Source organism: Brachyhypopomus gauderio, chromosome 21 (genome assembly GCF_052324685.1).
Source record: "Brachyhypopomus gauderio isolate BG-103 chromosome 21, BGAUD_0.2, whole genome shotgun sequence".
Classification (NCBI taxonomy): Eukaryota; Metazoa; Chordata; class Actinopteri; order Gymnotiformes; family Hypopomidae; genus Brachyhypopomus; species Brachyhypopomus gauderio.
The window spans coordinates 9,998,338-10,011,094 of record NC_135231.1 but is presented as its reverse complement, the minus strand read 5'-3'; the positions used below and the strand labels follow the sequence as shown (position 1 = coordinate 10,011,094).

General features: G+C 50.1%; 2 protein-coding genes across 3 annotated transcripts; one reads left to right on the top strand and one right to left on the bottom strand.

Moving 5' to 3' along the window:
- Positions 1-68: 68 nt before the first annotated feature.
- zbtb48 (zinc finger and BTB domain containing 48) lies at positions 69-5,146 on the top strand. The gene is made up of 10 exons (XM_076984057.1): positions 69-224; positions 626-1,427; positions 1,622-2,023; positions 2,211-2,303; positions 2,477-2,563; positions 2,822-2,976; positions 3,359-3,495; positions 3,585-3,749; positions 4,011-4,099; positions 4,348-5,146. Exons 2-10 carry the CDS (start codon positions 666-668, stop codon positions 4,693-4,695), a joined length of 2,238 nt encoding a protein of 745 aa, XP_076840172.1. The 5' UTR covers positions 69-224; positions 626-665; the 3' UTR covers positions 4,696-5,146.
- On the bottom strand, positions 5,035-12,447 carry klhl21 (kelch-like family member 21). Of its 2 annotated transcripts, none has more exons than XM_076984061.1 (5): positions 12,297-12,447; positions 8,108-9,224; positions 7,158-7,563; positions 6,987-7,059; positions 5,035-6,900 (listed from the first exon to the last, which is right to left on the bottom strand). In XM_076984061.1, the coding sequence occupies exons 2-5, from the start codon at positions 9,132-9,134 to the stop codon at positions 6,553-6,555; spliced, it is 1,854 nt and encodes a 617-aa protein (XP_076840176.1). In that variant the 5' UTR covers positions 9,135-9,224; positions 12,297-12,447; the 3' UTR covers positions 5,035-6,552. The 2 variants fall into 2 exon arrangements, with proteins under 2 accessions (XP_076840176.1, XP_076840177.1); XM_076984062.1 differs by lacking the exon at positions 12,297-12,447 and adding an exon at positions 9,570-9,690.
- Positions 12,448-12,757: the final 310 nt, after the last annotated feature.

Here is a 12,757-nt window from a genome sequence, read left to right as displayed (position 1 = left end):
TATAAACTCATTGAAGTGTATTCCTTGGCCAACCACCATAGAGTTCTAGCAAAAAGCATGCGTCACTTCCTGTTTCTCCTCAACATGGCCTCCTGTTGTTTAGCTGAAAAAAAGTATTTCGTGATACCAATGTATTATTTATTTACTAAACAGCAGTATCAATGTGGCTTAGACTTCCATATCTGAAAGGAAAGGTAAAAGCGATTATTTGCGTTGCTGCGAAGGTGAGATTCACTTTTGATTAAGGGTTACATACTTTAGGGAGCGTCACTAAAATACAGATATCATAGTCAACGTCGAGCTAATTGGACCAAATTGACCAGAAAATAACCCGAGTCCTTAGAATTTGAAATACATGACATGGATGTGCATTTAACCACATTTGTTCTGAGTCTTGTACCAAATACGATGTTACTGTAGGACTACACCAGCGTGAAGACCCTATTGTATTGTAAAATGTATTTTAAGAGCGATGTCCCCCACAGCCCTTTACGTTCTGTATTAATATACATTCGTTAAGGCGGCAATTTACGGGGCAAAAATCCTTTCTTTAAAACACAAGTTTATCCTGTTCATTTAAACCGTGTGTTTTTTTATTTGCTTTGTTGTTTTTGTCCTTTTTCAGGGCATCCTAGCGAGTGCTTCGACGCCCCTCGTCTGTTTTAATGGAGCCCACCGCGGGAGGAAGCGCGCACGCTCGACGCGTGCTGTCCGAGCTCAACCAGCAGAGGGCGCTCGGCAGGTTCTGTGATGTTGCGCTCAGCACTCCGACTGGGCAGGTGTTCGTGGCGCATCGCAACGTCCTGGCTTGCTTCAGCCAGCTGTTCCAGGAGCCCACATCAGCCACACCATGCATGGAGGTCAGCCTCCCCCAGGAGTGCCCAGACGACGGCCTCGAACTGCTGTTACACTTTTTCTACACCGGTGAACTGCAGCTGAACAGCGATAATGAAACGAAGGTTCGCCACGCAGCCAACGGGCTGTCAGTGCCCCATTCGCTTATTCTCGATCAAGGCTTGCGAGGGATTCGGCCTCCTGACAAAGCAGACTTGGGCGAGGTCCTTGAAGGCAAGCCACCTTTCCCCTTGTTGCCTGTGGATACCAAACCTACCCTGACTTCTAAAGGGCCGCAGCAGTCTCGACAGAGAGTGAGAAGCAGAGTTGAATCTCACGTGAAGGCAGCAGCAGGAACCGCGGAGCTCAGCGACTCCCCTAGCACCAGCTCCTCCTCCACCACCACCACCACCACCACCCGGTACGGCAGGAGGGTGAAGGGCCCCTGCAGATTGGTCGGGGAGAACCCTGCAACTGGTACCTCAAAACCTGCTTTGTCGAGGAGAAGGGCCGCATCTGTGGAGGTGAAGGATGATGTGGGCAGTACAGCTGAAGGGGATCAAGGCAGCACTCACGTCTCGAGCGAGGCTGAGGTAATCAACACGTCAGTGAAGTGCTTATGTGGTTATGTGGTTGTGCAGTTGTAGCAAAGCTTCACTGGGTTGCAGAACTTAAGGTCGTAAGTTCAACTTCCTACTGGATATGGCATAATAAAAAAGAACAGGTGTGAAAATCCACGTGACCTGTCGTGCCTTGTGATGGATTTCTCCCTGTACCTTTCCCACAGACTAAGCAGGACGTATCTGGCGACAACCACGTCGACGGCGGTGCCGAAGACGAGGAAGAGGATGGTGCGGGTGTCGACGTGTTCACCGAGGACAGCGACGAAGAGTATGTGCCTCAGGACTCGCCCGACACGGCCCCCAAGGGCCCGAGAGCCAAGCGCAGACGGAAGAGCCAGGCCGGAGACAAAGAAAACGGGGACGCCTCAGCGTGCGGCACCAAGAAGGGCTGCGTTCAGTGCCCCACGTGTCACAAAACGTTCCTCAGCAAGTACTACCTGAAGGTGCACAACCGGCGGCACACGGGGGAGAAGCCCTTCGCCTGTGCAAAGTGTGGCAAGTGCTACTACAGGAAGGAGAACCTACAGGAGCACGAGGCCAGGAACTGCCTCAGCAGAGTAGAGGTGGTGAGTTCACGCGGGCGAGCCGTAGCCACCGGTTTAGAAACCGCCCGCTCCGCCATCATGACAGAAACCAAATTAGGCGTGAACAGTTTCAAGCATGTTATGTATTCCATGTGCAATGCTGCATATATCTGAGTGTGTGTTGCAACATCAATAATACTGATGATTGATTTTTTTTTGTTTGGTTAAGGTGTTTTCCTGTTCCAGATGTCCTATGACCTTTAAGAGAAGACAGGAATTGCGTCTACACACAGTCACACACACAGGAGAGATGCCTAATAAGGTATAATACCAACAGTATATGTACTGTATATATGTATATGTATATATTTACATAGTATATGCTACAATAAGTTCTTTTAGAGTATTTGTAGAGTTACACAATTTATGCTACACTAGGTTCTTGGTGAAAGATGTTTCCCAGCATGTTACAGTTGCTGTGTGTGCCCATGGTAGTGCACGTCGTGCTCGGAGCAGTTCATGCAGAAGAAGGACCTCAGGATCCACATGATCAAAGTCCACGGAGCTCCCAAACCACACGCGGTACGCACATATGACACACAGCGGTCTCTGGAAATCCCACGCTAGAGATCAGCTTAGCGAAGGATCAGCTTAGCGAAGGATCAGCTTAGCGAAGGATCAGCCTAGCGAAGGATCAGCCTAGCGAAGGATCAGCCTGCATGGGTCACGCAGGTTCTGATCTCCTACTGTGTACTTATAATTCTGTAAAGTCAATTTAAAACCAGCATCTTTGGGGTGAACGGACCGACCTTCTAATTTCCTGTGCTGGGTGTCCTGCAGTGCTCCCTGTGCACCAAGTGCTTCCTGTCTCGCACGGAGCTCCGCCTCCACGAGGCAGCGAAACACAGAGGGGAGAAGTTGTTCGTGTGCGAGGAGTGCGGCCACCGGGCGTCCAGCCGTAATGGTCTGCAGATGCACATCAAAGCCATCCACAGGTGACCCACAGCATCACCGCGGCTGGAACGGCCACTCGGGTCGAGGGGCTTTTCACCACAGTCTCCATGACCTCTGAGGGCTTAACTCATAGCATCTATGTGTGTGTGTGTGTGATTGGTCGTGTAAGACTTTTACCTGTGTTAAAAATTGCAAAGCGATCTTGGGTATCTTGAAAGACGCTATTAAAATCGAACATTCATTCATCTGTTAGCATCATCTCATTCTGTCAACATGCTGTCATCATCTCATATCTTGCAACCTCGCTACACACCTCGATCTCACCTTGCCGGGTGATTCACGTTTTTTACCCACTGGTCATCAGAAGGCAGGCACAGTGGCGGCAAGATGAAAACGTTGACGTGTTTCCTGTCTGGTCTCCAGGAACGAGCGGCCGTTTGTGTGCGAGTTCTGCAACCACGCCTTTACCCAGAAGGCCAACCTGAACATGCACCTCCGCACGCACACAGGAGAGAAACCCTTCCAGTGTCATCTGTGTGGCAAGACCTTCCGCACTCAGGGTAACGGTCGCCTCCACCTCCAGTGTACCCAAAACCACATTCCACAACACGCGCTGGTACGGTCAGTGATTGTGTGTGTGTGTGAGCAGCGAGTCTGGATAAGCACCACCGCACACACACGGGCGAGCGGCCGTACTGCTGTCAGTTGTGCGAGCAGCGCTTCACTGAGAAGGGACCCCTCATGCGCCACATCGCCAGCAAACACCAGGAGGGACGACCGCACTTCTGTCACATCTGCAACAAGTCCTTCAAAGGTGAGTGAGTGAGTGAGGGAGCGTGCTCTGACCTTTGGAGCACATCTTTAAAATTTGATGCATTGCCACTCCACTTCTGTCTTTAAAAGGAACAACTTTCATAGTGGTTGTTAACTAGCACCAGGTGATCAGAATCACTACTAGCCGTGTTAATAGCACGTTGGCCACCGTGTGGTGGTGTCGTGTTGCAGTGATGCTAGTGTCCCGACACCTTATATATATGTAATAACATCGTCGGTGTGATCCTCTTCTCACCTCAAGCCATCGAGCAGCTCCGTGTTCACGTGCGGAGACACAAAGGCATGAGGAAGTTCGAGTGCACGGAGTGCGGCTACAAGTTCACCAGACAGGTACAGGTGTTCGGGGTCCGATGTGATGTGGGATAGTTTGGGCAAAAAAAAAATGCTAACCTGGGGTGGGTTTCCCGAAACGTTCTTAGCGCTAAGTACTTCGTAACCTCGTACGTTTCATACGAGGTTACGAAGTACTTAGCGCTAAGAACGTTTCGGGAAACCCACCCCTGGCCGGCAGTGCACGTTGGCGTGAAAGACTGCCCACCGCTAACACCTGACCTTTTGACCTTTACGATCCCGGCCAGGCTCACCTGCGGCGCCACTCCCAGATCCACAACCGCGTGGAGAACTACAACCCCCGGCAGAGGCGACTGCGCAACCTGGTGGTGGAGGACGAGAACACGCCGGCCTCATCCACCCCGCCCGAGGCCGGAGACGAGCAGAGGGAGGTGGGGGTGGTGGAGGCACAGCAGGAGGAGACGGAGGTGTCGGGTCAGCCCACGGGAGGAGACCCGGGGGGGACGGCTGGTGGGCGGGAAGGGTTCGGCGCGGAGGACGTGATGGAGCACACGGTGCTGGTGACGGACACGTTCCCCATCCAATCAGACCTGGTGGTGGAGTTACAGGGTGCTGGGGCTGATGGGAAGGCCTAATGTATCGACCAATAGCCAGACAGGAAGCCGAAGCTAAATGCAGGAAGTTAATGGAAGCTGTGCGTTTGAGCTGAAAGGATTGGAATGTTGTTACTGGTTTATATTCACAACGTTGTTCCCATTTGCAATATTATCTTTTCGTCTCTTTGAAACCTTGTATAACCAGATATGATCAGTCCTGGAGTAATTTAGGTTCATGTACTTGCATAGCAAGTCACGCTACTGTTGTGTCCACAAATGTGATGATGTAAAGACAAGATGTTGTGATTAGAGTGTTTCCTTCTGTTCTCCAAACTGGTACATGACACGGATCCAGAAGATTAGAAGAGAACGCAAACCTTAAGAAATGTAAATTAATGTAAATATATTTTATGACAAAGTCATGAAGTTTGCTTACTACTGAACAGAAGTACTGTTGAAGGAAACAGTGTAAATAAAAACACAAACCTACTCCAGCCAGCAGTTAATTCATGGATTAATCACACATATGTACATCACTTCCTAAACTTAGGCCATATGGTAAAAATAATTTCAGCTACAAAACAAAGACAATTCATTCTGTATGAAAAAGTAACAAAAGATGTACCGTTTCAGTTTTGTGTACATAATAACTGATAGTATCACACACACTACACACTCACGCTTGACTCAATGAGTACATTACTTCTTCCAGTTATCAAACAATATACTTAAAGAAATACATAAAAATACAATCCATTTTTAACGGTTGATTTCAAGAAAAAGTTTCCTTAATCTACAATTTCACACCTTCACTAAAATGAACACTCTACACATTCATAGTCTTAACTTATGAAAACAATTAATATTCGGTCATGACTTCCCAGAAAATTGTAAGTACTTCATGCATATTAATTTGTCTGATATATCCAGATAGACAGCCGGGCGTGAAATGAGTTTGATTACACAGGTCAACAACAAAAAAAAAAATTTACTGGTGCCCAAAATATTTTAATGAATTTGGGGTATTTTTGGGGTGCTGATTCTGAATATGCTATCAGTTTTGCCAGATTGGCTCAAGTTTTTGAGATTTTTGGTATCTTATTTATAGCACTTATATAGCATTAGCATATAGCATTTATAGCACAAGAAGAAGTTGTAATAACGATCCAGACACATTCTGTTACATTTGTGGTGAATATACACTGCAAAAACATAGAAGAAACATAACAGACTTCATAAAAAAAGTGTATTTGGCCTATTTTGGGGTTATGCTTGGGGACCAAGACAAGTCTTGGGCACCACACATAGTGTGTTTTTTTTTACACATTTCACGAAAAATCTCAAAAACTTGAGCCAATCTGGCAAAACTGATGACATATTCAGAATCAGCACCCCAAAGTTACCCTAAATTCGTTGAAATATCTTTGGCCCCAAAAATGCTGTTGACCTGTGTTATCCATAAGGCAAAGACCCTTCAAACGAAAGCTCCACTGCTCCGATCCTTCCGCACCTCCGAACTCATGACAAAATAAGTTTGGACTTTGGACTTTTCCCTCCAACAGAGCAGCCCAAGTTTGGCAGCACTGTTTACCCGAGCTATCCGTCTTCCCCCTTTGGCCGATTATGGAGTAGCGATATCTGACAATGTTCGTGTGAAATTCGCAGTCAAATGGCGCAGATCGCGTCTGGCAGGCACCTGACCAAAGAATTTCCAAGGTATAGACCAACAGGCACAGTCTCATAGTGAACTCACAGACCCACCCATGCAGCATTACTGCATGCAAAACTCAAGACGTGAGTCTTCTCCTAGCTTTCAGGTGAATTTGGGCTAAAGTGCGTACTGTATTTCTCTCTGCCGGGTCACATCTCGTGCCCCTCGCCCCTCCACACCCAGCATCAATGCGCCGGGTTCAGCTCCCGGTCCAGCTGTAGCCGGTTCCGGTTCGGGTTGCGGTCGGGGTCCTGAAGGGCGTGGTGGTGGCGGTGGTGGCGATGAAGTTGGATGTCGGCGGCGTCGGGCACCTCCATGGGCTCAAAGGTGCTGGCCACCAGGGGCATGAACTGGCGGAAGATGCTGACGCTGCCGTGCCAGAAGGTGGGCTGGGGGAGGCGTCCGGCGCAGCTCCAGGCCCGCGTGGCCGGGTCGAACACCTCCACCACGTCGGACAGCTCGAAGGTGTTGTCGTAGCCTCCCGACACGTAGAGGCGGCCGCCCAGAGCCGCCACGCTGCCCCCGACGTGGACCTGCGGAGAGAGACGTGCACACCGGCTTCAGCGCTCGCCAAAACGCCACGTGCCTTCGCACCGTGACGGAGGTGAAGTAGCCATACCTGGTTCATTGGAGTAATCTTGTCCCATTCGCTCTTCTGCGGGTTGTAGACATCGACTTCCGCCGAGTCATCTCTGAAACACGGCACTCGTGATTCGCCAGTGATTTGCGCACCGTGTGCCGCAAGTGAAAAGATATTTTGAGTGTGTGCGAGCGCTTTAAAACCCCTCACCTCACAAAATAGACGAGTCCGTCGAGAGTGACCGTTTTGGGGGCGAAGGACCAGGGAGGCATCTGTCCGCAGTCCACCGTGGCCCAGCGGTTGTCGTCGGGGTCGTAGCGCTGCATGGCCATGGCGTCCTCTCCGGTGAGCGAGCCAATGGCGTAGAGGCGTCCGTCGCAGACCGTCGTCGAGCAGTTGTCCATGGGGCGGGGCATGGGCGGCAGCACCTCCCAGCAGTCGAGGGCGTGGTCGTAGCGCTCCGTGCTGTCCGACGCCACCACATACAGCTGCCCCTTCAGGACGCAGGAGCTGTGGTACTCCCGCGCCCGCAGCATGGGTGCCACCTCCGCCCACTCGTTCACACCCGAATTGTAGCGCCACACGCCGTCGTAGAGCCGCGAGCCGTCCGAGCCGCCTGCCGGGAAGTCGATATATTGGGTACCACTGCGTAACAGAACCTGACTACGCACCCGTGTGGCTTAAGTTATCGAACCATAAATCACTGCGTCCTTGTGCCGAGACCAACCTGCCGATTTGCGAGTCCCTCCCCTAACGGTTATAAATAGTCCTATGTGCTCGCGTGTCGAAAATCCACAGACACAGGCACTCTCGGCTAATGATTTCTTGTAAACAGCCTTTATGTCTCAGCACACAGGTGTACCCAGTGGGGACACCGTCCAGCCCCGAGGACCATCATTACCAGAGTGACTGGTGCAGTTGTCTGGCAGGACACCACGTCCCCCCCCCCACCGTCCACAGAGCTAGTGCTTTATTTACCTTTGGGCTGGCTGCCATTTCACCACACACAGCCCAGTGAACAAGAGGGCTGTAAAGCCTAGAAAACGCCAGGCGGTTTATAGAGTTTGCACCCTACACCACAGAACATCCAGTACTCCTGTGCTCAGTACGGAAGTGGTCACAAACACAGCACTACGTACATGACCAAACGTGAGACCTACCTGTGACGTACATGTCGTTGCCCAGCGCGGCTATGCTGTATCCTCCGCCCAGGTGGTCTGGGAACTCCGCCAGGTACCTCCACTGGCCCGTCTGCGGGTTGAAGCAGTCGACGGTCACCAGCTCGTCGCAGTCCTGGTCGCAGCCCCCCACCACCACCAGGATCTCGGCCAGGCCGGTGGAGGGGCGCGGGCGCATACGTCGGCAGGGCCGGTCGTGGCGGTCGTACTCGCCCGACTGGAAGGTGCGCGCCTCGCCCACCAGACGCAGGCAGGCGGGCGACAGGTAGACCAGCGGGTCGCTCTCCACGTGCGCCAGCAGGTAGAAGCGTCGCACGAACGGCAGGCGGATCTGCTGGAGAAGCTCGGGCCAGTGGTGCAGCCGTCTCTGCGGGTCGGCCCGCACCCAGCGCGCCGCGATCTGGTACGCCGTCTCCTCCTTGTCCACGCGCAGCCCGTCGTCCGAGACGATCTCCAGGAGCCGTTTCCAGGGCAGACGCTCGAAGTCCGTGCCCTTGGCCAGCTCCACGATGTTGGTGAGGGCGAAGCGGCGGGCGCTGGCCGCCAGACCGCGGCAGGCGTACGCCTCGGCGAAGTCCTGGATCTCCAGGCAGTTGGACACGTCCAGGCGCTGCTCCAGGAAGGCGCAGCACGCCTCCTTGACCGAGGGGAACTGGAAGAGGTCGGCGGCCCGGAGCAGGGGGTCCACGTTGTCGTGCGTGACCGTGACGCGGCCCGTGTAGCAGAAGTCCACGAGCAGGCCGAGCAGGTCGGCCGGGACCTCGTGCAGGACCACGCGGTCCATGGCGCTCTCCCGCAGCGTGCCGGCAAACATGGCGCGGAAGTAGGTGCTGGCGGCCGCCAGGACGGTGCGGTGGCACTGGAACTCTCGGCCCTCGGCGCACAGCGTCACGTCGAAGAACTTGCGCTCGGCGCGGAGCTCGTGGATGCCCCGCAGGAGGTTGATGGCGTGGGCCGTGTCAAAGAACGGGAGCATGGACACCTGCGCCTGCAAGAGCGGCTTCTCCATGGCTGCGCTTGCGTCCGTCTCTCGCTGGGGGGGTGGGGTGGGGGCTCTTCTGATCGTCTGACTCACGGGGACGCTTCAGAACATCTGACTCTTCAGTAACGAGAGAAATGAAATATGTTTACGCGCTCACGTCACACGGTAGACACGGTGTAGGCAGAGTGCCCGTAGACCAGGCTCATTTCATTTACAGTTAGCGGTTTCATGATATACTTCAAATCTAATTTCAAAATTAAAAGGTTAAATTAACCTAAATCTAAAAGTATTCTATCATGAAGGAAACCAGAAACGTTTCCTATCACAGGACCCATTTCTGTCTGTACTGGTGATAATTCACTGAAAATCTTACACTCTCCAGGACCGTGACTGACTGACCCTGTATAATCAAAGCCCAAAGTCACACACATATTAAACATGGCAAAGGTCCAATTTTCCTACCAGCGCTGCCTCTTCAAGCAACCTAATGATCCGAAGCACACAAGAAGGGAGACAGAAGCTTGTAGCCTGCAGTATTACCCAGAAATGACCAATGTCTTCAACCGTCACTCTCTTAAGAAACAGTCTGACTCTTTGCCTAGTCTATAAATACATCAGCAGTGTCCATTTTCTCCAGGGTTGGGAGGGGTCGGCATACACTTCACGCCCTGCGGGTGTTTTACCCTCCCCCAGCGTTGTATATCCCATAATCCCCCTCTGCAACCCCCCCAGGCTCTTCCATTGCAGTGATGCACCCAAATGCTGATCTTGCCATCAAAATCCCCACCAAAGCTCCAGTGAAGCACGCTTAACACCACTGACAAGGTGACTGCAGGCAGGCCAAGCCTGGCTGATCCTGGCCGGGTCCATAAACGCTCCATGTCTGACTACATGACCTCATCAGCGGTGTACAGAATACTCGGATTTGTGGGTATTCTGACAGGATGACTAGTGTTAAGGCCTCTTTGAAAACGAGTAGCTTTTCATGAATCATGCTTTAGGAATTTCAAGAGACTTCACTTTTTCAGCTGCTACGACTGCTCTTAAGGTAGAAAGATCTACACTGGGTTTAACAATAAGCTAGCTAATCTAAGGATCAGGCTAACTTTGTTGAAGAAATAAACAATATAATTGCAAATGCACAATATAATTGCAAATGGTAATGCTTAAGATGTGTGTGATAAAGTGTGTGTGCATGTGTGTGTGTGTGCGTGTCAAAAACAACTAGATGCCAGTGAGCCTGAGCTACATTCCACACACAGGGCCAACTATGTGGCCAGCCCTTCGAAAGACTGATCACCAGCAGAGACCGACACGGGGACGAGGATGAGGACGGGGACGAGGACGGGGGGGTCACCAGGCACCGAGGAGAGAACAGAACCTGATCTGACTGTAGAAAATGACACAGCATTACTTCAGCACCCAACAGTAGTTCACGTGTTCGATCTCATGGAATGAAGGTCGTCAGTCAGAAGGGAATGGACGGTTCTGGTTCTGTACAGCACAGCCCATGAAGCAACCCTCTCCTTCCCTTCAAACCTGAGGGGGATTTGGAAAAGCCCAGATGCCAGAGTGCTTACTGCCGGTCTGTTTACAGCCCTTTAATAGCGAGCTGAAACCGATCCCTTCAGAGAGAAATAGAGCCACAGAGTCTGTGTGTGGGGACCAGGAAAAGCTGCAGTCCTGATCATTTGATAACTGCCACCAAGCCCTAAAGGAGATTTTCCTGCTTTTTATGGCCTCAGCAGGAAGCCCGAGTTACTGTTGTACCTCTCAGGTGTCGATTATGGTGCAAGTCATTATTTAAAAATGACCACAGGCTAAACCCCTACATCACATGTGTGACATATTAGAAGCCCAGTCTCTTGCAGTACTGTTTAAAGTTAACTGAATACCCAGATAAACACACTACCTGTACTGCTGGGTTTATTAGAGGAAACATTTTAAAATCTGTATGTTTTAAAAACAAAATCAGTTATGATTTCTAATATTTTACTGAACATCATGTTGTACCATTCGAAACTCATAATTCTTCTTTTTCTTATTCAATCCATTTATACTTTGCCATGTGACATTCCCATGGCTTGTTTACGATCGCAAGACTTCAAAACTGAACTGAAGGTTCTCCAGCTAAAGGTATTGGGCAAAACAAGTCTTGACCCCCTCCTTAAACTCCCGAGCTGTTTACACAAACCCTCACACTAATGTAACCAAACAGTCAACAAGAAGAACTCCGGCCATAGCCAGGTGGGCATGGCCCAGGTCCCAATCACACAGCACAGCCAGGACTATGATCAGGAGACCTGCTAGCCTGACTCACAGGCTCTGTGTATGGAGCAAGGCCCAAGCCCTAAAAGTCCATAAAAAGACAGCCGAGAGGCTCACAATCTCCATGAGGGGTTTATCCAGAACCCTGCGGAGGTCACCTAACAAAGATAAGATCTGACTAGGTTTCAGGGTCTCAACGCTCAAACAGTGAGTTGCTATATGTACTTACAGTGCCATTAGAAGATTTGTCACACCTGTAAGTATAATTAAGATTTATGGGTATATATGGTGTTTTGATAAGAGAGACTAACATATGACTGCGCAGGTTTTAACTGATGTATTTGCTTCCTTTGAAGATGCTAAGATGACTATCTAACGTTTATTAACCACGATTATCAAGGGCAGAACTATTTACAAATCAAACTGCTTACAGTCAGGGGTCAGAAATATGGATATCCAGTGTAAAACTCGTTTATTTATTATTGTAAAACTCGTATACTTTATTTTATTACAAATATTAGAGTTATTAAACAAAATATTTACAAAGAGCGACAACATAGCCTATTTTGTCAAATTGATCAGGCCCATACCCCAGTTTAGAGGTGGATGTACCAGATCCGCAGTACTTGTGTGTCTTAAATAAGTTGATGGTGAGTTTGTGTCCTCGGCAGGAGGGTAAGAGAAGACGCACCACCTCCCCAACACACACATCTGCTCAGATCTAGTGAAACCTTCTTCACACCGACACTACCGTACTGTGATGTCTAATCTAGTGTTATAGTGAACCTCTCGGTCCACACACGGGACAGTCGTTCACGCCGACAGAACCCCCTCACACCAGGACGGGTCCGCCTGCCCTGCAGACCCACGAATAAACACCGTACGGGACGTTTTAACCGCACCGATGCGCCTTTTACTTACTGGATTAAACACGCGGTGCTTTGCTGGTGCTGTAATTCAGATTTAATCCGCGATTCACCAGCGATTCGTGGCTTTCTGTGCACAAGTTTGATACCGTGTTGGTATTTTCCTCCTTCATCCCAGCGCCATAGTCCTCTATGTATCCGGGGCTGAACTACGTGACGTGTTAATAACTTACAGTGACTCAGACTCTTATCAACATTTGCTCCTGTTTTTAAATCCAAGGCATATTTATGGTGTTTAATAAGTCTAACCTTTAATAAGTCTAAGTTCTTGCGTGAACAACTAATCAATCGGTCGCATTTTTTCTCAGTGTGGCCACATGTGTGTATATTTGCGAAATCTGTATAGTTCCCAGTTGTTTCAAAATTTCTATGCAAATGTAATTGAGGACAATTTCATATAGTGAATTAATTAAAAAGCATACTAATCTTTTTTGTAAAATTGCGTCCTTTTGCTAA